The following is a 25,483-nucleotide window of genomic DNA, read 5'->3' as shown; positions in this document are numbered from 1 at the left end:
TTGCAGAACTACAACACCCGGCAAGCTTGGACTTTTAGTTTTTGCAACAGCTGGAGGCACCCTGGTTGGGGAAAAAACTGGTTTTGGTGCAAAATGTCTGAGGAGTGGCAGAGTTGCTGGATTCTTAAACACTTTCTTGTCTTTCAATGGAAGATGTTGCTAGGGATCGGCAGACATACATCCCATGTTCTTTCATGAGATCTTGGTACAAGACATTGGAATTTAGCAAACGCTGAGCGGAGACGTGCCCAGAAAGCAGAACTCTGCTACGTCCCTTACATGCCCTGGCACAGTATGGATGGGATAATAAGGGTTCTCCGTGCAGATGAGATTATGGCGTTACTTGTGGGATTTTATTCGGTTTCTCCTTTCCGGCCAGAGGAATCCTGCTGGGCATGGACGGGCACTGCCCAGCAATAAGAGTTGTGCATCCTGGAGACTGCATGCACGGTTATAGCTTGGCACTATGCCGCCGCAATGCTCGTATGGCTGCCATATAGCAGAGCAAACTTTTTTTTTTTTTTTTTTTTTTTTTTTTGGGGGGGGGTTGTTTTAACTAGAGGAACATATGATTTCACTCTGTGTTCCCTAGGTTTGCTTTGGAGGCTCTTGTGTGAGGAAATGGTGCTGTGACCAAGGCATTAATCTGCCCCCCCCATCTCCTTCTTCCCTCTGCTCCATCCCCCAAACTGTCCAGGAGGGAGGGTGCGGAGATTCCTGGCAGACGCTTGTTGCTCGTGTTTGCCATATATGGCCAAAAAATGTTGGAAACTGCAGCGATTAGTGGAGAAGCCTGCTAGCCATGGAAGTGGCTTCAGGAGGGGTGGGGAGCTGGGGGGCTGTGCCTCGGACCCTCTGACTCAGAATACTGATCAGGTCTTTATTCCTTCACTCTTGTTGGTAGTTTAACGCTTGGAACGCCGGCTGCGGTGTCATGTGTATTGCGATACTTTTAACACCAGGAATGCTCCATTCTATTGTAGAATTTCTAAGGCTGTGCGACTACATCAGTCTAGTTCAGGGGGCCTCTAGCTTTTGCAAAACTACAACTCCCAGCATGCCCGGACAGCCAACGGCTGTCCGGGCATGCTGGGAGTTGTAGTTTTGGAACAGCTGGAGGTCCATAGTTCGGAGACCACTGGTCTAGCTCAAACGAGTATAGAATCATATATCTAGATGTATGCATTGATTTCTATTGACCAATAGTATCTAATGTATCCGTTTTTTGGGCAGTGTTTTCATCTAACTTTTTTCTTTCCGAATTTATTTAATTTTATATTTTTTTTCCCCTATGGAAAAACTTAAAATTTTATCTTTTTTTTTTTTTTTCCGTAATAACTTTACTCGGTACAATGTACAGTGTGATCGAATTTACTATGTACCAAAACATTGGCAGAGGAAGAGTGGAGAAGTTGCCCATAGCAACCAATCAGATCTCTTCTTTTCAAAGGCCTTCTTAAAAATGAAAGCGGCAGTCTGGTTGCCATGGGCAACTGCACCACTTTTCCTCTACATAGGTTTTGATAAATCTCCCCCCTATAAATCTTTTTTTACTCTTTAAATCATATCATTGTACATACAGGGGGAGATTTATCAAAACCTGTGCAAAGGAAAAGTTGCCCATAGCAACCAATCAGATCGCTTCTTTCACTTTGCAGAGGCCTTGTTAAAAATGAAAGAAGTTATCTGATTGGTTGCTATGGGCAACTTTCCCTGTGGACAGGTTTTGATAAATCTCCCCCATAAAATACATACATATAGGGGGAGATTTATCAAAACCTGTGCAGAGGAAAAGTTGCTGAGTTGCCCATAGCAACCAATCAGATCGCTTCTTTCGTTTTGCAGAGGCCTTGTTAAAAATGAAAGAAGTGATCTGATTGGTTGCTATGGGCAACTGGGCAACTTTTTCCTCTGGACAGGTTTTGCTAAATCTCCCCCATAATTAATATAAATTACTCATCCGATTTTTAGCATAATATTTTTACAGTAGGGGAACATTCGTCAAGGGGGGTGTAGGTGAACGGGTTTTCTACACCCTTAATTTTTGTGGTGACAGTGTAAGTGCGCCATATTTATTGGTTGCACGGTATATAGATTAGCTGTGAATAAGCTTCTTGGTCAAACAGCAGGGAAATGACTCCACTAGTGGCCTTTTTTCAGGTTGTAGACCAGTGTCTCCCAAACAGGAAGCCTCCAGCTGTTGCAAAACTACAACAGGGGTGTTGGTGCTTGGTGTTCCTGGCCTTTGGGTATATGACAGGTAGTCTCTTTAGGTATCACCCATCTTGGGTCCCTATTCATGTTTGTTATAGCGCATTGCTGCTCCCTATGTTATACCAATGTATGTTAGATATTATATCTATTTTTACGATATTATAAGTGTGCGGCCGTGCCAGTCTTACATTATGTATGCTCTTGACTGAATACCTACATCGCCCATACCAGGTCCACTGGCACTTGTTGTCTCCTGCGTAAGGTCATCCTCTGCCTTTTAATTATTTTTAAATTGTCTGTTTTTTATTGTCTAATAAAGATTGTTATACTTTTTGAAATATTAGTATTGTGGGTCTTTGTTTATGGCTATATATCGGTACCCCCGGGACCTACATACGGCGCTTATTGTTTGCCGTATTGTTGTTTGGCTAAATTAAAACTACAACACTCAGCATTGCCGAACAGCCGTTTTGATCAGTCTGAGTGTTAAAGGAGATATCCAGTGGTGAAAAATGTATCCCCTATCCTTTAGGATAGGGATTAAGTTTCAGATCGCAGGGGGGTCCGACCGCTGGGGCCCTGACAGCACGCCGAAAGGGGGCGTGTTGACCACTGCACGAAGCAGGGGCTGACACGCCCCCTCAATACAACTCTATGGCAGAGCCGAAGCGCTGCCTTGGCAATCTCTGGCTCTGCCATAGAGATGTATTCAGGGGGCGTGTTGGCCGCCGCTTCGTGCGGTGCTCGACACACGCTATATGGCCAGCAAGCCGTGGCCCCGTACAGGAGATCGCGGGGGTGCCCCAGCGGTCGGACTCCTGCGATCTGAAACTTATCCCCTATCCTTAGGATAGGGGATACGTTTTTCAGGACTGGACTACCCCTTTAAGGCTGTCCAGGCATGCTGGGAGTTGGAGCTTTGCAACAGCTGGAGGAACCCTGATTGGTTTACACTGCTGTAGTCCAATGCTTTCCCTAAATCTAAGATTCCAAATAGAGAACAATTGGATGAGATGAAGAGACTGTGGTTTGATACATCTGAAGCCCCAGGGTGTGATGTGAATTCTAAACTTCTAGAATAGGCAAGAAGGACGGGGGCTCCTTTTTTTTTTATCCCCACGCGTTTAATGTACATTGGGTAATCTCCTGACACATATGGCATATGTATTCATAGTGACGTCTCTGCCTCCATTCAGGGGATTTTTTCTTTTTTTTTCTTGATGGAACAGTGCAGACCTCTGCTATTACATAGAACAGAATCCTATGAATGTGTATTGGTGGATACCAGGACTTGACAAATCCTGGGCGCCAGTTCAGCATGGCGACTGAGAATTTTGTGGTGGCTCCCAGGTTTTTGTCAGCCCTTTCAAGTAAAGATCGTCCTTCTCTTTTAAAATACTGTTTTACTTCCCTTCGCCTCCATTCCTGCAATGATTCACCATACAACCTGCAGACAGTGCTTCAGTGTGTTACATGAGCAGCGGATGTCAGGTGACCGCCGCAGCCAATCAGCGGTACTCAGGAGTACATAGTCCAGTGTTTCCCAACCAAGGGTGCCTCCAGCTGTTGCACAACTACAACTCCCAACATGCCCAGACAGCCTACGACTGTCCGGGGCATGCTGGGAGTTGTAGTTGTGCAACAGCTGGAGGCGCCCTGGTTGGGAAACACTGGACTATGTACTCCTGAGTACCGCTGATTGGCTGCGGCGGTCATGCGAGTCCAGAGACATCCTCTGCTGAACACCGGGGGTCAGATCTGGGGCTCAGCTTGTGAACAGAGGTGGAGGTAAGTAAAAAATAAATAAATATATAGGCCCAGATTTATCAAACTGTGTGAGAGAAAAAGTGGAGATATTTTCCCACAGCAACCAATCACAGCTCAGCTAACAAGCTCTGGTAAAGTGAAACATGAGCTGTGATTGGTCACTGTGGGGAAATCACTCAATTTTTTCTCTCACACGGATTGATAAATCTGGGCCATAGTGTGTGTGTGTGACATTCCTCATTGGAGATGAGCGAACTTACAGTAAATTCGATTAGTCACAAACTTCTCGGCTCGGCAGTTGATGACTTATCCTGCATGAATTAGTTCAGCTTTCAGGTGCTCCGGTGGGCTGGAAAAGGTGGATACAGTCCTAGGAAAGAGTTTCCTAGGACTGTATCCACCTTTTCCAGCCCACTGGAGCACCTGAAATCTGAACTAATTTATGCAGGATAAGTCATCAACTGCCGAGCCGAGAAGTCTGTGACGAATCAAATTTACTGTAAGTTCGCTCATCTCTAATTTTCATCTTTTGGGGGGGAAAAAATAAAAAAAATTTTATTATATATTATATATATTATATATTTTTTTTTATTTTTTTTCCCCCCAAAAGATGTGGACAGTTGTGACTGTGACATATAGGGTGGGCATGCTGGAAGTCTCGCAGGTAAGCACCGTACTTAACCCCTCTGCTGTGGAACTGCAACCCTCAGCGGACTGCAAGTCTTTAAAGCCAGACACATCCAATTCCAATCTGAGAAAAGTCCAACTTTGTTCCATTAGATCCTCTGTTTTGATAGATACATGGCAGACTGCAATGCTCTCAGAGCCTGGGAAACTTTGGGTTTTGTGTCAGAAAGAAGAATATCTTTTGGGCCCATTCCACAGTGAACAAGGAGCAGCAGGAAAGCATGTAATCCAGTAGCACAGGCCTTATAGGGAAAAAAATCCTATATTGTGAAGTCACATGAACTCACTAGTCAGACATCTCAGACGTTTCCTCTGTCTTCGGTTCACAGTGACCCTTAAGAAACCCTTCTTTTACAACGTTTGCCGGCTCAGCTTTTGGGATGGTGGGGGTCCGGCTGGGGAATTCCTTGCGTGCATTGTGGGATGAAATTTGTCATTCAGCAATTGTTGAATTAAGGGATCTTTGTCTGACCCTTAATAGGGAATGATAGTACGGTTGTAGTTTAGTCATGAACAGAGCCGGCTCTGCCTATAGGCAAAATAGGCAGCTGCCTAGAGCGCCTTCTTGATGGGGGGCGCCGCTCTGCCCACCATAAAGTTATTCAGTCAGCATCCGAACCACTTGCACGACCAGCTCAGCCAGCAGCACCACCATAGAAAGACCCCCCCCCCCCCCCCCGCGATGTATGTCACCCCAGTAGTAAGGTAATTACATGAGGAGGAGGAGGAGGAGGTTTGTTAGTGTCACCCCAGTAGTAAGGAGATTAGATGAGGAGGGGGTTTGTTACTGTGTCACCCCAGTATTAAGGAGATTACATGAGGAGGAGGTTTTACAGTATGTCACCACACAAGTAAGGAGATTACATGAGGAGGAGGTTTGTTAGTGTCACCCCAGTAGTAAGGTGATTAAATAAGGGGGAGGTGGGGCGTTTCAAAAAGCGGCGCCAATGGGTGGAGTCGAGGGGCGGCAAAATTTGCTTTTGCCTAGGGTGGCAAAAATCCTTGTACCAGCCCTGGTCATGAAGAGGCGTTCCTGGACTGTGGAGCTATTGGATGACACCCCTCTGCCCCTAACAAAACTGGCATTTTACATTAAATGGGGGGGGGGGGGGGGAACTGCAAAAGTTACAATCCTAAAAGTTACAATCTTTCTAAAAGTTACAAACTGTAATTTTAGTATTTTCAGGTTTAGTAAAGTCTAGACCAGGAGGATGTGGGTGGTCTGTGGCGTCTATACTGTATGGTTGGGGTCTATTGGCAGCCATTTGCGGTCTCTGTTTATGGCATCCTAGGCACCATACTTTAGTGTTCAATAAATCTAAGGGCAATAAAAAAAAACATAATAGCTGAACTAGCCTAAAAATCTTACAGGGGTACTCCGGCGCTTAGATATCTTATCCCCTATCCAAAGGATAGGGGATAAGATGCCTGATCGTGAGGGTCCCGCTGCTGGGGACCCCTGTGATCTTGCACGCAGCACCCTGTTAGAATCAGTCCCCGGAGAGTGTTCGCTCCGGGTCTGATTACTGTAGATCACGGGACGGCTGTCACGCCCCCTCCCATAGGCTTGCATTGAGGGGGCGGAGCCGTGACATCACACGGGGCGGAGCCGTGACATCACACGGGGCAGAGCCGTGATGTCACACGGGCGGAGCCGTGACGTCATAATGCTCCGTCCCCGTCATCGTCAGTAATCGGACCCGGGGCGAACACGCTCCGGGGACTGATTCTAAAGGGGTGCGGCATGCAAGTTCGCGGGGGTCCCCAGCGGCAGAACCCCCGCGATCAGGCATCTTATCCCCTAAGCGCCGGAGTACCCCTTTAAGGGCTGCAGTTTGTCTTCTGGATGTTGCTGTGTGCTCTGGGGCCACCTTGAAGTCTTTCTCTTTTCTCCTATGATCATCCTTTTGGCTCGCCTTCTAGCCCATTCTTTGTAACCTGGTTTGTTTTGGAGAGTTTGGTAAAAATCCCAGTTGTGATTTTCTACAGCCGGTTCTTGGAAGACTTGGACTCCCCCACCTCCTCTTTACCTCCCTTTCCCCTCGCTTATCGAAAACTCAGACCTACATTACTGGCTTATAAATCTGCATGTGCTAGGTGCATTAAGCCAAAAGTCCCGATTCTTCACCCTTCGTAATAGCTATGATGTGTCTTTTTAGTACGGCGTGCTGACGGCAGAGGAAAGCATCTTCCCGCATAGCTGGAAACAATTACTAGGTCTTAACGTGGATGTTGGACAAACTCTTTCCCTCCCTCCTCCCACTCGGGGGTCTGGCTTGGGTATAAGGAAGCTCAGAGCAGGAACACATGGGTTTCTAGAATTGTATTTGAAAGCGCTTGTAGGAGTTTGCACAGAAGGCCAATTTTCTGGTAAACTCTGCTAATCCATAAGTTATCATTTGAATAGTCACCATGTAATACTATGTTGCCCCTGTAGTTGCGGTTTACTGAAACATGAAAAAGAAAACTTAATTCAGAAAAGGTTTTTGGCAAGTGTCTTAAGGTGGCCATTTATTTTCAGTAACAGTCAGGCGAACATTAGTTTGACCAACAGTTTGATACCCTGGCTCAACCGTTCAGTACAGCTGAACATCTATGTGCTCTATGGCACCAACTTATTCCTCCTAAGAATGGGATGTGAAATTCCAGTGTGACCGACCAGGCTCTCCATTGACATCTGTGGGTGGTGAATCGGGAGTCCGCCGTACACTTTATAATGCGGTGGGCTTGGCCTTAGTCTAAGGTGGTGTATGGACTCCTATACACCTTCAACAGCTGTTGGCTGGATGTCCATTTGCCTGTTATCTCTTCTCACCGACCCCCATGCATGCATTCTCTATGGAGGGGTGGAGTATAAGGGGTTAAAGGGTACCTCTCATCAAAAAAACTTTTGATATATTATAGATTAATGTATGCAGAATAACTTTACAATTGCATGTTCTTAAAAAATATGCTTCTTTCTATTTAATTTTCCACTTTGAAGAAATGAACACTAGGGGTCTCCCTACCAGTCCTGGCAGCAAGCATTTCAGACTCATGCTGGAGTCCTAAACACTACGAGCTGCCAGTCTGCTTTGTTCACAAAGGAGAACACTCAAAGCTGCCAGCCTGCTTTGTTCACAGCCTGTTTGGCTGTGAACAAAGCAGGCTGGCAGCTCTGAGTGTTTAGGACTCCAGCATGAGACAGAAATGCTTGCTGACAGGACTGATCGGGGAAAAATACAATAGAAAGAAGCATATTTTTCATTAACATGCTATTGGAAAGTTATTCAACATTCATTAATCTAAAATATATCAAAAGTTTATTTGATGAGAGGTACCCTTTAAGCTGCTGTCACACTTCAGGAAGGGTTAGGCATGTTTGGTTTCATCTTTGTCAGGAGACTCATAAACCTGTCTAAGTCCTGCTGAAACCAGTAAGTTTTGGCAACTTGGTACAGATGCCAATTAGGAGCTGAACCTGTGACCACAAGCTGATAGCCTGAGTAACTTTGTTATTACAAAACTGCTAAATATACAGATATGCATGTCCTACATGATCAGCAAAGTCCCACTTTTACACTCTTGTCCGGCTGCAGCAGGAGCCTCCCCCCTTTTCCCAGTCTTCAGTAGGATCAAATTAAGCCACACCTACTAAGCCTATGCCCATCTGAAAATAGAACAATTCATCAAAAGTCTTACCTCCTGTGCTTCTGCAAGACTTTATTCATTTGAAGGAACCTAAAACCTACAAATTGGTACAAGATAGGCTCCTGTAGGTCTATCCTTCATGTAATCACAATTGTAGGTTTTAGACCTTGTTCTTGCATGTTGAGAGCAACTTTAATCATTTTCCTTGCTTGCATGGTTTCCGCTAGTACAACACTAAGATCTCATGTAATTGCCTTTGACGACTATGTACTATATGGTTTATGTACAGTTGGGCGCAGTTTATTGGGTATAGTCTTTCGCTGGTTGACTTTCCTGACTGTTATTGAACTGATAAAAGGTGTTGGACACGACTGGTATACAAGTAGTTAAAAGATCAGCCTATGTCCAGGGTCATGTATAGTTTAGAGCCTGAATATTGTGTTATCCATGGTCTTGGACATTATTTATCGCTTTATTTAAGGAAATCTTGTCGTAGGAGACTAAACACTGTCTGAGCTTCACATACAGCCTTGAGGAGAGATTTTGCGGTTCACGGGCTGAAACTGCAAATATTTCTAGTAGTGGATGGCAGCCTGACAATGTCCTGGATACTGGCTCGGCTCAACCCTGTGTTGTGACTAGAGGAATAACTTCAAAAAAATTTACTTTATTAAAAGATAACATTATAAGTGCGATATTGAAGTATAAACAAAAATACTTTAAACAAACGTCTGCTTCTTTTATCCCCATACAGACAGTAAAGCCATTGTTGATGGAAACCTCAAACTCATCTTGGGTCTTATCTGGACCCTTATTCTGCATTATTCCATCTCCATGCCAATGTGGGATGAAGAGGAGGATGAAGAGGTCAAGAAACAGACACCGAAACAGAGGCTCTTGGGATGGATCCAGAACAAACTGCCCCAGCTGCCGGTCACCAACTTCAGCAGGGACTGGCAAAGTGGAAAAGCTCTGGGTGCCCTGGTGGATAGCTGCGCTCCTGGTAGGTGCCATGGATTGTTCAGAACAGCTCCTAGATCTGGGGGGTGCCGATGGGAAACATCAAGGGTTATTCCCATCTTAATGCAGGCCCCTCTAGAGCAGCCTCCCCCCCCCCCCCCCCCAACCAGGGTGCCCCCAGCTGTTGCAAAACTACAATGCCCAGCATGCCATGACAACAGACTGTCGGGACATGCTGGGTGTTGTCATTTTGCAAGAACTGGAGGCTTCCCTGGTTGAGATACGCTGCTATAGATCAAGGACACCCTCCCGTTGGAGGTGGTCCAGTAAAGTTTTAGAGTTGTGGAAACATAGCACCACACGTTATGCTACCTCTGTATCCCCCGTCATTGTGGTAACAGCAGCAAGACTGATTCCTTATAACTGGATTTTATTTTTCTTCCAGGTCTGTGCCCTGACTGGGACTCTTGGGACACCAGCAAACCTGTGGACAATGCACGAGAAGCCATGCAACAAGCCGATGACTGGTTGGGTATTCCTCAGGTAAATGGCCCATTCCAAGTACTCATTCATGGCTGTCCTTGCCTATTTGGAAAGTTGCCGTGTTGATCCCATAATCTTATTTTTATTGCTCACTGGAATCCTATATTGAATAGGGTAGAGTTTGTATCTGTATAATTTCTATTTTACTGTTCTGTCACATGAGCAGAAAGTGTTTGATCAGTCTTATGACTGGCGCCAGTGGTACATGATGGTTCCCATTGACTCTTAAAGTTGGTTCCGTCATGGTGTATGCATAGAGCTTGCCTACCAGTGGAACTTATTATTCTCTTCTACTGAACATTTTTAGACCTGTTTATCTTATTTTCATTGTCCTCTGACTTACAAATGGCTTATCGTTCACAGGTGATCACTCCTGAAGAAATTGTAGACCCAAATGTAGACGAGCACTCAGTCATGACCTACTTGTCTCAGTTCCCAAAAGCCAAACTGAAGCCTGGTGCTCCCCTCAGGCCCAAGCTCAACCCCAAGAAGGCCAGAGCCTACGGGCCAGGTGCGTTTTAGCTTTTTATTTATTTATTTTTTAATTGACATATATTTATTAAAATTCTATATTAACATAGCACTCCCCTGGTATTGAAAAATGTGTAACTTTCTGCAGGTATTGAGCCAACTGGTAACATGGTGAAAAAGCGTGCAGAGTTCACTGTAGAGACCATCAGCGCTGGGCTCGGAGAGGTCATAGTGTACGTGGAGGATCCTGCAGGACACAGGGAAGAGGTGAGATCCTAAGACTTCATGTAAAAATTCAGGTCACTGAATCAGATTATAATTTATTTATTTTATAATTGTTTAATATTTATAAAATAAATAAATTTATTTATTTATTTTATAATATTTATATAGTATCAACAAATTCTGCCGCTCTATACAATTTTGAGTATAAATAGTGCTGTAATAGCTGCACGTACAATACAGGTCATTGACATTCGTACAATGTTCCCATACAGTCATGCTCATGGTTAATTTATTGTCTCCAAGGCTAAAGTGACTGCCAACAATGACAAGAACAGAACCTTCTCAGTGTACTATATTCCTAAAGTGACCGGTTTACACAAGGTAAGACTAACCCCGTGTCTCCCAACCAGGGTGCCTCCAGCTGTTGCAAAACTACAATTCCCACCATGCCCGGACAGCCTTTGACTGTCCGGGCATGGTGGGAGTTGTAGTTTTGAAACAGTGGACTAAGCTGTACAACCCCCCCCCCCCCCCCCATCTTTTACAACAGTGAATGATTTAAAGGGGTTATCCAGGAAAATACTTTTTTATATATATCAACTGGCTCCAGAAAGTTAAACAGATTTGTAAATTACTTCTATTAAATAATCTTAATCCTTTCAGTACTTATGAGCTTCTGACGTTAAGGTTGTTCTTTTCTGTCTAAGTGCTCTCTGATGACACGTGTCTCGGGAACTGCCCAGTTTAGAAGCAAATCCCCATAGCAAACCTCTTCTAAACTGGGCGGATCCCGAGACACGTGTCATCAGAGAGCACTTAGACAGAACAGAACAACTCAACTTCAGAAGCTCAAGTACTGAAAGGATTAAGATTTTTACAAATCTGTTTAACTTTCTGGAGCCAGTTGATATATAAAAAAAAGTTTTTTCCTGGATAACCCGTTAAATGTCCTCATTGTATTCCAGGTTACTGTCCTTTTTGCTGGACAGCATATTGCAAAGAGCCCATTCGAGGTGAATGTGGACAAGTCTCAGGGGGATGCTAGTAAAGTCACTGCACAGGGACCCGGTCTGGAGCCCGCCGGAAACATTGCCAACAAGACCACCTACTTCGAGATCTTCACTGCAGGTAAAGAGAAATGCCCAGTTGGTGAAGAGGTTGGCACCATAGTTAGGTTTTTTACTTCCCCGCTGCTTGTGTGTCCATTGAAGCAGCTGTAGTCTACTCCGTGACTTGATACATATGGCACTGTTGAAAGCTGTAAATCCTGTAGTCTAAAGCAGCCAATTTATTAGGCCTCCTAATCTAGGGAATCTTATGTAAACCAGCTGTCCCCTTTGAGCCCTCGGCATGTAGTGGACATTCTGTACCATCTAGTGTACTTACATGCAGGTTATGGTGAAAAGGTGCTAACGCTGATACAGTCTGTTGCTTATTTAGGAAGCACTACTGCATTTCTGTATTTGGATGCCATATTAAAGGGGTACTCCGGTGGGAAAAAAAAGTTCAACTGGTGCCAGAAAGTTGAACAGATTTGTAAATTACTTCTATTAAAAAAAAAAATCTTAATCCTTCCAGTACATATCAGCTGCTGTATGCTCCAGAGGAAGTTGTATTTCTTTCGGGAATTCTTTTCAGTCTGAGCACAGGGCTCTCTGCTGACACCTCTGTCCATGTCAGGAACTGTCCAGAGTAGAAGTACATCCCCATAGAAAATCTCTCCTGCTCTGGACAGTTCCTGACATAGACAGAGGTGTCAGCAGAGAGCACTGTGCTCAGACTGATAAGAATTCCAAAAAGAAATACAACTTCCTGTGGAGCATACAGCAGCTGATACGTACTGGAAGAGTTAAGATTTTTAAATAGAAGTAATTTTAAAAACATGTTTAACTTTGTAGCAACAAAAAAAAAACTACATGATCATAGCCACTACCAATTGATTATACACTTTTTTGGCTAGTGAATGAGCTATACTAGTTAAAAACATTTACTCAATGTTGTTTGTTACTATTTCCTAGAGTTGGGGACCCAATACTGTAGATAAACATAAAATATTTTTGTTACCCCCACATTCCAAAGTACGGTTTGCAGCCCCCCCTAATACCTGTGGTCTGTTCTATTCTAGGTGCCGGTCTTGGTGAGGTAGAAGTGACGATACAGGACCCGAATGGAAGGAAGGATACAGCAGATGTGCAGCTGGAGGATAAGGGTAGCAGCACTTACCGTTGCACCTACAAACCCACCATAGAAGGCGTCTACACAATTTTTATTACCTTCGCTGGGGTGCAGATTCCAAAGAGTCCTTACACAGTCACTATTGGTCAAGGTGAGAACGGCTTCCTGAAGCCACTGCCACTGATGTCTACACACAAGCTCAGTGGGGACCTGTTATTTTTTTTTGAGTAGAATTCTGCTGTGGAAAATCTTTTCAGCAGCCTCCCCTTATTTTCAGTAGGATTCTGCTGCCCTATTCAGAGTACAGAATTTCCACAGCTGGATTCCGGATCCCAGACTCTGCCTAAAAGAATAAACTTTTTCATTCCACTGGGAAATGCATAGCAGTCTATGGAGACTGCACATTTCCAAGCGGTCCTAGCGCAGACTTTCTGCCGTGCCCACAACAGATGGAGTCTCCGGGTGGAAATTTCGTGAGGTGAAATGGGCCCTTAAAGGGATATTCCAGGCAAAAACATTTTATCCCCTATCCAAAGGATAGGGGATAAGATGTCCGATCGCGGGGGGCCCGCTGCTGAGACAACCCGCCCCCCCACCCCGCGATCTCACTGCATCACCCACATACTATGCGGGTGCTGAATCTCCAGTTTCGGAAACCTCCGGGTTTCCGGGACCTGAACCTGAGTTTTTCGAAACTGGAGATTCAGCACCCGCATAGTATGCGGGTGTAGCAGTGAGATCGTGGGGGGGGGGGTGTCTCAGACATCTTATTCCCTATCCTTTGGATAGGGGATAAAATGTTTTCGCCCGCAATACCCCTTTAAGGTATTGCCATCTGGAACATTTAATGCAGGTGTACAGGACCTGCCATGAATTTCTCGTAGATGCAGGTCCCAACCTTAAGACTCGCACCTTACTAGATTGAGGCCACCGGCTATTTCAGTTTGTGGAACATAAATTAACGTTAATGGAAGATATGTAAATAGCAAAGAAAAGCCCCGTGGGCTGTTTTAGACTTTCTAACCACCTGGAGCAGTGTTTCCAAACCAGGGGTGCCTTCAGCTGTTGCAAAGCGACAACTCCCAACAGCTTTCCAGACATGTTAGGAGTTGCAGTTTTATAACAACTGGAGGCACCCTGGTTGGGAAACACTGGCCTGAAGGGAAAAAAAATCTGTAAAATTATTTTTTTTTTTATAGATTTGAGTCCCTTCTTATCCTGCTACACCGCATTACCATAGTGTTTGCCTGGCACTGGTCTATGGTATCTGTATCACTCTTAAGTCTAAATAAACATTTGTTTTGCATTGTTACGTTTTAAGAACAAAATATTTACATAAGCAAATATTATCTCTAAAGCTTTAGATTGCATTGTATTCCCCTGCAGAATGTTAAGCTGGTGCAGGCCCTCTCCTCACCACTATGGGTGGCATCGGTACCCCAGTTACTCTAAACCTAAATACTTTACTATAATTTCTGTCCGTCTGCTCTGTTTTTCTTTGCTGTAGAAACTTCTTGCATTCTCTTTCCTCCTTTCCCTCATGCCTTCACCCAGGGAAGGTGGTCAGCCTGCTGGATCTCTCCTGTCTCTTGCTACAGTCTCCTCTTCTAGTTTGGGGGACATGAAGGATTTTACGGTATATCTGCATGCCGTGTGGTACAGAAAGTTCCTAATCTGTTTTTACACATTTATTTCCGTTGTGATCAGTTCTTATATCCACTTTCCATACAAACTATAACCTGTTAAAGTATATTGCAGCATGTATGTCTGTGTGTCTATGTAGCAGTGTTTTCCTTAAGGTTTATATTTGTTTCTAAAATATCTGTGCTGTGATGTTTTCAGCCTCAAATCCTACCGCCTGTCGCGCTGTGGGCCGCGGCTTGCAGCCAAAGGGCGTGCGTGTAAAGGAGACTGCAGACTTCAAGGTCTACACCAAAGGAGCCGGAAGCGGAGAACTCAAAGTTGTGATCAAGGGACCAAGTGAGTAAGATGTTGGGACACATGCCCGCCGTTTCCTCTGGTATTGAAGTTCTTAAAGGGTTATTCCAGAAAAATAAATATATATGTGTGTGTATATGTATGTGTGTGTGTATGTATGTATATATATATATATATATATATATATATATATAATGTATGTGTGTATATGAAAATCTGGCTCCAGAAAGTTAAACAAATTAGCAAATTACTTCTATTAAACATTTTTAATCCTTCCAATAATTATCAGCTCCCGAAGTAGAGTTGTTGTTTTTCTGTCTGCCAACAGTGCTCTCTGCTGACATCTCTGCTGGTCTGGGGAACTGCACAGAGTAGAAGAGGTTTGCTGTGGGGATTTGCTTCTACTCTGGACAGTTCCTGAGACAGGTGTCATCAGAGAGCACTTATGAGCTGCTGAAGTTGAGTTGTTCTTTTCTGTCTAAGTGCTTTCTGATGACACCTGTCTCGGGAACTGTCCAGAATAGAAGCAAATCCTGATAGCAAACCTCTACTTCTACTCAGTGCAGTTCCCGAGACAAGCAGAGATGTCAGCAGAGAGCACTGTTGCCAGACAGAAAAGAACAACTCAACTTCAGCAGCTGATAATTATTGGAAGGATTAAAAATGTTTAATAGAATTCATTTACAGATTTGTTTAACTTTCTGAAAACTATCTCGGGACCACAAGAACGAGAGGTTTAGATCTACAGGATGCCCTCTCCTGGCTAGATAGTGACTTACCATGCAGCCGCTTTACCCTAAGCTTTCACAGTACTTGTAGGTCACTCGGAGCTTCCATGACCTAGTTGTCCGGTCAGGAATTCCTTTGTCTTTCCAGCCTACAGCGTTTAGCCATGACCCTCTGCAAATTCCAAGTTCCTCTAGTTGGCCGCTGCCTGATGGCTCCCCCGGGAGAAACCCTTCCCATTCCCCTCTGGCCTCCATGCAATGCTCAGCTTCAGAAAGAAAAGTTCTTATGGGAAGAGGACTTCTATTAGAAACAGCCTTTTTGCATGTTTTCCTTAACTGAGAACCCCCTAAACATAAAGAACTTGCGGCATCATACACCTACAGCAGAATTTCTCTCACCCGCTTATATTGTTTCTTTTCTTATCAATTACATATATCCTGCTGTAAACAATATTAGGCCAGTGTTTTCCAAACAGTGTGCCTCCAGCTGTTGCAAAACTACAGCTTCCCAGCATGCCTGCGGCTGTCCAGGCATGCTGGGTGTTGTAGTTTTGCAACAGCGGGATATACTGTTTGTGAAAACACGATCAGGCTGGCTAGAAGGATCTACTGATGGGCTTAAGACATTTCTTTATTATATTATATATAATTTTTTTATATATTTCTATATTTTATATATATGTATATATATGTATATATATATATATATATATATATATATATATATATATATATATATATATATATATATATATATATATTTTTTTTTTATTTTTTTTAATATATTAAATGGATATAGTAAATATATATATTGAATAGATATATTAATTATATAGACATATATACCGTACATATATATACTGTATAACACACACTTTTTACGCCAACATTTTTAGCCTAAAGTCTACCTGCTTGTTATATGCAGATAAGCCGCTGCAGTTCAATGATTTAAAGCGGGCGCTTTAAATCAATGAACTGCAGCGGCTTTGCAGGTGCAGAGACAGTCACTGCTGCCAGCTTCTCTTCCCCTGCCTGTCCTGGGGTCTAGAGCCCTGCTGCAGCTGCTTCTCTCCCGCTGGCTATCTGCGCCGCTGCCCGTTCTCTCCCCTTGACTATCGGTGTCGATAGCCAGAGGGAGAGAAGCGGCGCCGATAGCCAGGGGCAGAGAAGGGGCAGCGGCGCCCATTGCCGGCGCCGCTGCCCCGTTGCCTCCCCCATCCCCGGTTGTGTAATTACCTGTTGCCGGAGTCGGGTCCACGCTGCTTCAGGCCTCCGGTGTGCATCCCATGCGTCGTTGCTATGCGCTGCCAGATGCAATGATGTCACTTGTCATTGCGCCACGCAGTGCATAGCAACAACGCATGGGACGCACACCGGAGGCCTGAAGCAGCGCGGACCCGACCCCGGCAACAGGTAATTACACAACCGGGGATGGGGGAGGCAACGGGGGAGCGGCGCCGTCAATGGGTGCCGCTGCCCCTTCTCTCCCCCTGGCTATCGGCGCTGCTGCCGGCACTGATAGTCAGGGGGAGAGAACGGGCAGCGGCGCAGACAGTCAGCGGGAGAGAAGCGGCGGCAGCAGGGCTCTAGACCCCAGGAAAGGCAGGGGGAGAGAAGCGGGCAGCGACGGCCCCTCTCCCCCTGCCTTTCCTGGGGGTGTGTCGGGGTATACGCATGCGCACACACACGCACCCTCATTTTATCAAGAATATTTGTGGAATTTTTTTTTTTTACCCACATATCCTTAGTAAAATGAGGGTGCGTGGTATACTCCGATAAATACGGTATATATAAACTGTATAGATATATATTAAATAAATATATAGATATAAAATATTAAATATATATAGATAATAAAAATATAAATTTAATTATATTTCATCATAGAAACAGGTTCAAAATTAAGCCTTGTAAACCAAACCCTGTAATTTCTCGCAGGGTGCTGACGCCTGTGCCTACTTTTTATTGACTTGTGTTGCCTTCTGCAAAGACTTTGCCATGATAGTCATCCAAATAAAGTCTGAACACACTGCTAGTAAGCTGAAGTGCATTTGAAAATTTTGGGCCCATTGTGCAGAAAGCTATATAGACACTGCCATAGACAAACCCCCAAAGGCTAGTTACACACTACGGACTTTCCGTCTGGAATTCTGCTTGGGAATTTCAGTCAGAAATTCCTGTGCAGCAGAATCCAATTGCTGACCATGTGATTCTGCTGCACACGACGGAATTATAGCGGCAGATAGTCCACCTACAGAAGAACAAGCTCGCTCATTCTTTAGGCGTAATCCTCTCTGCAGACTTTGCAGTCTATGGGGACAGTAATGTCTGTATGCCCCTAACACCAGCTGATTCAGTCGGTGCTGGGCACTCTGAATCTCTGCCCAGAATGTCTGGCTAGGTGCACATTACGGAATTTACGGAAAAAGAGCCACCTTGTAGCGCCATATTGTGTAAGTGGTTCATGTCCATGAGGCCTTAAGAATATCCTTTAGGTGACCAGACTGGAGTGGTATTCCAACCTATTTTAGCTGACACCCCTGTCTTAAGCGTCTAAACTCACCGTGTGAACTAAAGAATAAGGGGGGGGGGGGGGGAGATTCATCAAAACTTGTGCAGAGGGAAAGTTGACCAGTTGCCCATAGCAACCAGATTGTTTCATTTTTGAGAACGCCTCAGGAAAATGAAAGAAGCGATCTGATTGGTTGCTATGGGCAACTGGTCAACGTTTCCTCTGCACAGGTTTTGATGATTCTCCCCCAAGGTCTCCAATGTCCTGTCAGACTGGAGTGATAGGTGGCGCATGCGTTACACTCAGGGTTAAAGTCCTGCAGGACCGCACAGGAATGGAGTTCCTGCACTTTTGGCAGAGCAGGAACACTGTTCCCATTAGCAGGAGTCCTGCAGGACTAGCCCTTGAGTGGAAATCATGGGTGAGTTCCCACAATTTTTTTTCCCCCCAGGACTTGACCCCTGGTTACACTTCTCTTTATTGTCTATGGGAGCTGCCGGAGATAGCAGAGAACAGCACTTGGCCATTTCTGTCATCTCCTCCAATAGACAGTGAGTGTGCACTCAACCTGCCGCCTTGTTCTGACAGGAGACTGGGAGCCCCATTAAAGGGGTACAGCAGTGATGGATAACAGGGGTCAAAAGTTTCCTTGCACAGAGCAGATATTGCTCCATGCACAAAGATAGCTGGGGGGGGGGGGCAGGAGATTGTGGGGATCCCAGTGATCGGACCCCCGCAAACAGACACTTATCCCCTATCCTACAGGTAGAGGATACGTTGTCTTTAACTGCAGTACGTGTAAGGGTGCGTTCACACTGCGGAATCTCCACTCGCTGAATTCAGAGAGCGGAGATTACGTCTGGCGGCCACTGCTGAAAATACTTCGGCGCTAGGGCCGCGGGGCACTAAGCCGTCACCATTGACTGCTATGCAGTGCTGGCGGAATCGGCGCAAGGAATCAACATGTTCTTTCTCTGCGCGGAACAATTTCATAGGCGGAATTATCCGATGCTGAAATTCCGCAGTGTGAACGTGTCTCGTGGAGACCCACTCACACTAATGCTAAGTTCACACCGTGGAATTCCGTAGTGTGAACGTACCCTAAGATTGTGGGAGAACCCCTTCCCACCACCATTGCAATCACTCATATGGACAGGGAATAATTGTTATAGCCTGGACCAAATAAATTGCGCAAATCCTGGTCAGTGAGGAAAGTCCTAAAAGCTTTACAGTCCTATCCAGACACAAGGCCTTCATTTATTTTATTTTATTGTCCTCACCTGACTATTCAGCTGCAGCATATTCTGTATCGCTTTACAAATGCAATATCTGTAATCCACAGAGGGGACCGAGGAACGTGTTAAACAGAAGGACTTGGGAGATGGCGTCTATTATTTTGAATACTATCCAACTACTCCTGGAAACTACACAGTAACAATCACTTGGGGAGGACAGAACATTCCACGAAGGTTAGCAAAAGATCCCCCGGTCTCAGCAGGCGCATGTACTCTGACACATTTGCATTTTATTGTATTTTTAAGCTTTTACTTTTTTTATTTTATTTATTCTTTAGTCCGTTTGAGGTTAAAGTTGGCACGGAATGTGGGCAGCAGAAAGTAAGAGCATGGGGTCCAGGCTTGGAAGGAGGCGTTGTTGGAAAATCTGCTGACTTTGTGGTTGAAGCAATTGGAGATGATGTGGGCACTCTAGGTAGGTTGATGTAAATATTGGCCCTGATTTGTGAAAAATGTCTTAATCTAAATCGGCGTTTCCCAACCAGGGTGCCTCCAGATGTTGCAAAACTACAACTCCCAGCATGCCCAGACAGCCAAAGACTGTCTGGGCATGCTTGGAGTTGTAGTTTTGCAACAGCTGGAGACATCCTGCTTGGGAAGCACTGCCATACACAGAGCACTGCGTCCCTTTTTCTTGGCCATCCTCCAAGCCGATCAGAAATGAAGGGAGGCAGTGCTCGGAGAGCTTTTGCCTCTTCGTTGGTGCGTGTCAGCACCCTGCCCCCCCCCAATATTGAAGTGGGTACTGCACTGGAAAACATTTTTCTATTTTTATTGTAAATCAACTGGTGCCAGAAAGTTACAGATTTGTAAATTACTTCTATTAAAAAATCCCAATCCTTCCATTACTTTTTAGATGCTGTATACTATAGAGGAAGTGCTTTTCTTTTTGAATTTCCTTTCTGTCTGACCAGTGCTCTCAGCTGACACTTCTGTCCATTTTAGGAATTGTCCAGAGTGGGAGCAAATCCCCATAGCAAACCTCTCTTGCTCTGGACAGTTTCTAACATGGACAGAGGCGTCAGCAGAGAGCACTGTGGACAGACAGAAAGGATATTCGAAAAGAACTTCCATTACTTTTTAGATGTATACTAAAGAGGAAGTTTTTCTTTTTGAGTGTCCTTTCTGTCTGACCATAGTGCTCTCTGCTGACACCTCTGTCCGTATCAGAAACTGTCTAGAGCAAGAGAGGTTTGCTATGGGGATTTGCTCCTACTCCGGACAATTCCTAAAATGGACAGAGGTGTCAGCAGAGAGCACTGTGGTCAGACAGAAAGGAAATTCAAAAAGAAAAGCACTTCCTGTGGAGCATACAGCAGCTAAGTACTGAAAGAATTGGGATTTTTTAATAGTTGTAATTTACAAATCTGTTTAACTTTCTGGCACCAGTTGATTTTAAAATAAAATGTTTTCCAGTGAAGTGCCCCTTTAACTTTCCCTATATCAAAACGTTGAATTGATAGTTACATTTTGAATATAGAGCCAAGCTTTAAAGGGTTATTCCAGGAAAAAACTTTTTATTTTATCTTTTTATCATCTGGCTCCAGAAAGTTAAACAGATTTGTAAATTACTTCTATTAAAAAATCTTAATCCTTCCAATAATTATCAGCTGCTGAAGATGAGTTGTTGTTTTCTGTCTGGCAACAGTGCTCTCTGCTGATATCTCTACTTGTCTTGGGAACTGCACAGAGTAGAAGAGGTTTGCTATGGGGACTTGCTTCTAAACTGGGCGGTTCCCGAGACACGTGTCATCAGAGAGCACATAGACAGAACAACTCGACTTCAGCAGCTCATAAGTACTGAAAGGATTAAGGATTATTTTTTAATAGTAGTAATTTACAAATCTGTTTAACTTTCTGGAGCCAGTTGATATATAAAAAAGTTTTTCCCTGGATAACGCCTTTAAGGCTGAAGTCTCATCTGTCTTTGCGCAGGCTTTTCCGTGGAAGGTCCTTCACAAGCAAAGATAGAGTGCGACGACAAAGGAGACGGGTCATGCGATGTGCGCTACTGGCCTCTGGAAGCTGGCGAATACGCCGTGCACGTGTTATGTAACAACGAAGACATCAAGCTGAGTCCATTCATGGCAGAAATCAAACCGGCCCCCAAAGACTTCTATCCAGAGAAAGTAAGACGGACTTACTACCTTGACTGTAATCCATCTATCAATGTAAAACGTTTCTTAAAGCTCAGGACAGTGTGGCTTCTCTTCTGTACTCAAATCTACATGTTCTTTTTTACTTTTCCCAAAGGTAAAGGCCTATGGTCCTGGTCTGGAGAAGACTGGACTGGCCATCAATAAACCAGCAGAGTTCACGGTTGATGCCAAACAAGGAGGAAAGGCTCCTCTGAAAGTGTCGGTGCAGGTCAGTAGTTCTCTTGACTTAGGAACCTTTTGAGCAGTTGAAATTCCATTTAACTAGTATTTTATACATACATTTTTATTTATTTATTTAAGGATTCTGAAGGAAGCCCTGTGGAAGTCACCACTAAGGACAATGGCAATGGAACCTACAGCTGCAGCTATTTACCAAAGAAACCATTGAAACATACAGCATTGATATCCTGGGGTGGAGTTAACATTCCCAATAGTCCTTTCAGGGTAAGTGTAGTACCTAGCTCAGTGTTTTCCAAACATTGTGCCACCAGCTGTTGCAAAACTACAACTACCAGCCTGCTGGAAGTTGGAGTTTAACAGCTGGAGGCACACTGTTTGGGAATCGCTGACCTAGCTCATCTAATACAGTTGTCCCTCAACATACGATGGTAATTCGTTCCAAACGACCCATCGTTTGTCGAATCCATCGTATGTTGAGGGATCTGTGCAATGTAAAGTATAGGAAGCTGTACTCGCCTGTCCCCGATGCTGTCCCAGGGGCTCCTGATGCTGTCCCGCTGCTCCGCTGTCTTCGTCGCGATCCTCCAGCTTCTTCCGCATCTTCTGCAGGGTCCAGGCCTCGCTTTCTGGTGACATTATTACGCTGCTGCGCCGGCGCGGCGTGTGTAGTGACGCAATAACGACGCTGGAAAGCGAGGCCCGGACCCTGGAGAAGATGCGGAAGACGCTGGAGGATCGCGAAGTGGACCCGGAGCAGCGGGAATAGGTAAGCGAACCTGCCCGGGATGCTTAAACTGCTATCAGACAGCAGCTTAAGCATTTTGCGCTGTCAGATAGCAGTTAATGCGATGGCCCCGACATATAAAAGCATCGTATATCGATGCTGACATCGACATGTGATGGCATCTGAGAGGCCATCGTATGTCGATTTTATCATATGTCGGGGCCATCGCATGTCGGGGGGTTACTGTAGTGATCAGTATTAAACTGAAATGGGATGAAAGGCATGCTGGGTGATAAAAACATGACCTAAAATACCTTTCTGTTGTCAGATGACCATTGGTGCTGGCAGCCACCCCAACAAGGTTAAAGTGTATGGACCTGGTGTCGCCAAAACCGGCTTGAAAGCACATGAACCTACCTACTTCACCGTGGACTGTACAGAAGCTGGACAAGGTAAGTCAAGTCAAATGCATGAATAGCTTAATCTAAACATACATTTTTTTTTTTTTGTGTAGAAAAATTAGGTTCCACTTTGCATGTGCTCAGGGATCGGAGCGCTTGGAAAGCTGAACTTTGTAATCTTTTTGTCAACTCTATTTCATTTCTTCACTTTTTTTTTTATTTTTTACATGGCTATAATATAGGTCTGTGAGATCTGTACAGTGGTCCCTCAACATACGATGGTAATCCTTTCCAAATGGTCCATCGTTTGTTGAAACCATCGTATGTTGAGGGATCCGTGCAATGTAAAGTATAGGACAGTGGTCTTCAACCTGCGCACCTCCAGATGTTGCAAAACTACAACACCCAGCATGCCCGGACAGCCGTTGGAGGTCCGCAGGTTGAAGACCACTGGTATTGGAGGTTATACTCGCGTGTCCCCGCCGCTCCGGACCGTCACTGCTGCCCTGGATGTCGCCTTCCATCACTGTTGCCGTGTCCCCGCCGCTCCGGCAAGGAATCTGCTTCCCCGGCATCCTCGTTCTCCGTCGCCACCATCACGTCGCTACGCACGCCGCTCCTATTGGATGACATGACGGCATGCGCAGCGACGTGATGACGTTGGAGGAGAGTGCCGACGATGCAGGGGACCCTGAAGAGGACGCGTCGGAGCCCCAAGGACAGATAAGTGATCGTCAACTGACCACACGGGGCACAGTAAATGGCTATACGGTGGCAGCTGAAGCAGTCTGCGCTGCCGGATAGCCGTTTATGCGATGGCCCCGACGTACAAAAGCATCGTATGTTGATGCTGCCTTCAACATGTGATGGCCTCTGAGAGGCCATCGTATGCTGAAATGATCGTATGTCGGGGCCATCGTAGGTCAGGGGGTCACTGTATATTTAGTGCCAAAAAAGTAAGGGAAAGTTGCTGCCATGTCGATACTTTCCCTGCTGGGCATATAGTGCCAATTGAATTCAGTGGACTGCAGTATAATTGATGATCTTATACCATTGTTTCCCCAACCAGTGTGCCTCCAGCTGTAGCAAAACTACAACTCCCAGCATGCCCAGACAGCCAAAGGCTGTCTGGGCATGCTGGGAGTTGTAGTTTTGCTACAGCTGGAGGCACACTGGTTGGGGAAACACTGCTTTATACACTTAGGGTAGTCATATTACTTGCAGTGGGAAGTTTGTGCAGTTAATGTTGGTTTTTCTCCCCCGGTCTGCAGCTATGTGTTCATCCACTGTGTTCTGCCAAGACCTTAGTAGTGATTGACTGTCCTGTACTTATCTTTCCTAGGGGATGTGAGTATTGGAATCAAATGCGCTCCAGGAGTGGTAGGTCCGGCTGAAGCAGACATAGACTTTGACATCATCCGTAACGATAATGACACATTCACAGTGAAATACACCCCACCAGGAGCTGGAAGCTATACCATCATGGTCCTGTTTGCTGGCCAGGTAAATTTATCCTGGGCAGACCTCAGAACTTGCTATGGATCTATGCCAATGGTGTTTATGGCTTGTAACTGGTATTATGGGAATACATATGAAAGATTTATGAAAGCTATAGCTTTAAAATATGCAGAAAACTTGATGGCTATTAAATGTCAGAAGAAATACTCCACAGATTTCCCCCGATGATCATAAAGTTGTGTAGTATCTTAATCATAAGGCAACGCTTTGATAGTCTATCGGAGGTTTTTGTTGGCTGGATCTCCAGCCGTGTACCTCAAAAAGTAGTCTGCGATAAATCCAATGCGTAGGCTTAATGGGATTCCATTGTGCCCTTCTGCCTAATGGCCCAGTGCGTGCCAAAAGGACTTGTATTGCAGATAAGTGTGTGTATTTATTTAAAAAATATATATTAAAAAAGCATATACCGTAGATATAGACAGAGCTAATTTTTATTCACAGCCATCAGTATTTTAGCAAAACTGAGTATTTTTGTCTTGGTTTTTCCTCAGGCTACACCGATGAGTCCCATTCGCATTAAGGTTGACCCATCTCATGATGCTAGTAAAGTGAAGGCTGACGGGCCAGGACTGAACAAGAGTGGTAAGCTATAGTATAAAGAGCTCTTCTTGCAGCTTGCATTCGATTATTGTTCTTGAGAGGCTTTCAAGGCACTAACAAATCATTTAATTTAATTTTTTGTTTGTTTTATAGGTGTAGAAATTGGTAAACCCACCCATTTCACAGTCAACACCAAAGCAGCCGGCAAAGCAAAACTGGATGTGAACTTTACAGGTCCAGCCAAAGGAGACGCAGTGAAGGACTTTGAAGTCATCGATAACCTTGATAACTCTTATACTGTCAAATACACTCCAGTGCAACAGGTAGAAAGCTAGAAAGCGTCAGGAATGCGTTTATGTAGTATATGGTTAGCGTTCCAATTCTGCCATCCATTCTAATATCCATTCTTCTGGTCTTTCAGGGTAATATTGGTGTAAATGTGACCTATGGAGGAGACCATATCCCTAAGAGCCCATTCCCTGTTAACATTGCTCAGACTCTGGACCTCAGCAAGATCAAAGTTACTGGACTTGGTGACAGTATGTATTGCTTACTAAATTGAACATGTATCTATGTATTAGGCTACATTCTCATTGCCAGTTGTCTCCGGCTGTGTGAAGTGCTTGCACAGACTTTCTCCCACTATTTTCTCCAAAACTAATGGCGCCCGACAGACCCAATTGACTATAATGGGGTCCATCGGGACCAGTTACTGGCGGTTATGACCCGTCAAAATTACAGCAGTCAAACTGCAAAAAAGGGAGTTTGACGGGGCATACCGGCAGGAGGAAACGGGCCTTAGACAGACATACTTGC

General features: G+C 44.8%; 1 protein-coding gene across 4 annotated transcripts in view; it reads left to right on the top strand.

Moving 5' to 3' along the window:
• The window catches only part of FLNA (filamin A), a 155,116-nt gene that overhangs the window by 100,755 nt on the left and 28,878 nt on the right, over positions 1–25,483 (top strand). For all 4 annotated transcript variants that reach the window (XM_056538301.1, XM_056538302.1, XM_056538303.1 and 1 more), the window contains 18 exons: positions 9,053–9,301; positions 9,704–9,801; positions 10,165–10,312; positions 10,421–10,539; positions 10,801–10,878; positions 11,463–11,625; positions 12,623–12,823; positions 14,515–14,652; positions 19,193–19,319; positions 19,424–19,560; positions 21,081–21,274; positions 21,399–21,512; positions 21,605–21,748; positions 22,537–22,660; positions 23,952–24,112; positions 24,619–24,709; positions 24,821–24,990; positions 25,089–25,206. In XM_056538301.1, coding sequence (XP_056394276.1) covers positions 9,053–9,301; positions 9,704–9,801; positions 10,165–10,312; positions 10,421–10,539; positions 10,801–10,878; positions 11,463–11,625; positions 12,623–12,823; positions 14,515–14,652; positions 19,193–19,319; positions 19,424–19,560; positions 21,081–21,274; positions 21,399–21,512; positions 21,605–21,748; positions 22,537–22,660; positions 23,952–24,112; positions 24,619–24,709; positions 24,821–24,990; positions 25,089–25,206 — 2,574 coding nt within the window. The remainder of the gene's footprint in view (positions 1–9,052; positions 9,302–9,703; positions 9,802–10,164; positions 10,313–10,420; positions 10,540–10,800; positions 10,879–11,462; positions 11,626–12,622; positions 12,824–14,514; positions 14,653–19,192; positions 19,320–19,423; positions 19,561–21,080; positions 21,275–21,398; positions 21,513–21,604; positions 21,749–22,536; positions 22,661–23,951; positions 24,113–24,618; positions 24,710–24,820; positions 24,991–25,088; positions 25,207–25,483) is intronic.

This window comes from Hyla sarda, chromosome 9 (genome assembly GCF_029499605.1).
Source record: "Hyla sarda isolate aHylSar1 chromosome 9, aHylSar1.hap1, whole genome shotgun sequence".
Taxonomy (NCBI): Eukaryota; Metazoa; Chordata; class Amphibia; order Anura; family Hylidae; genus Hyla; species Hyla sarda.
This window is presented reverse-complemented; position numbering and strand designations above follow the sequence as displayed.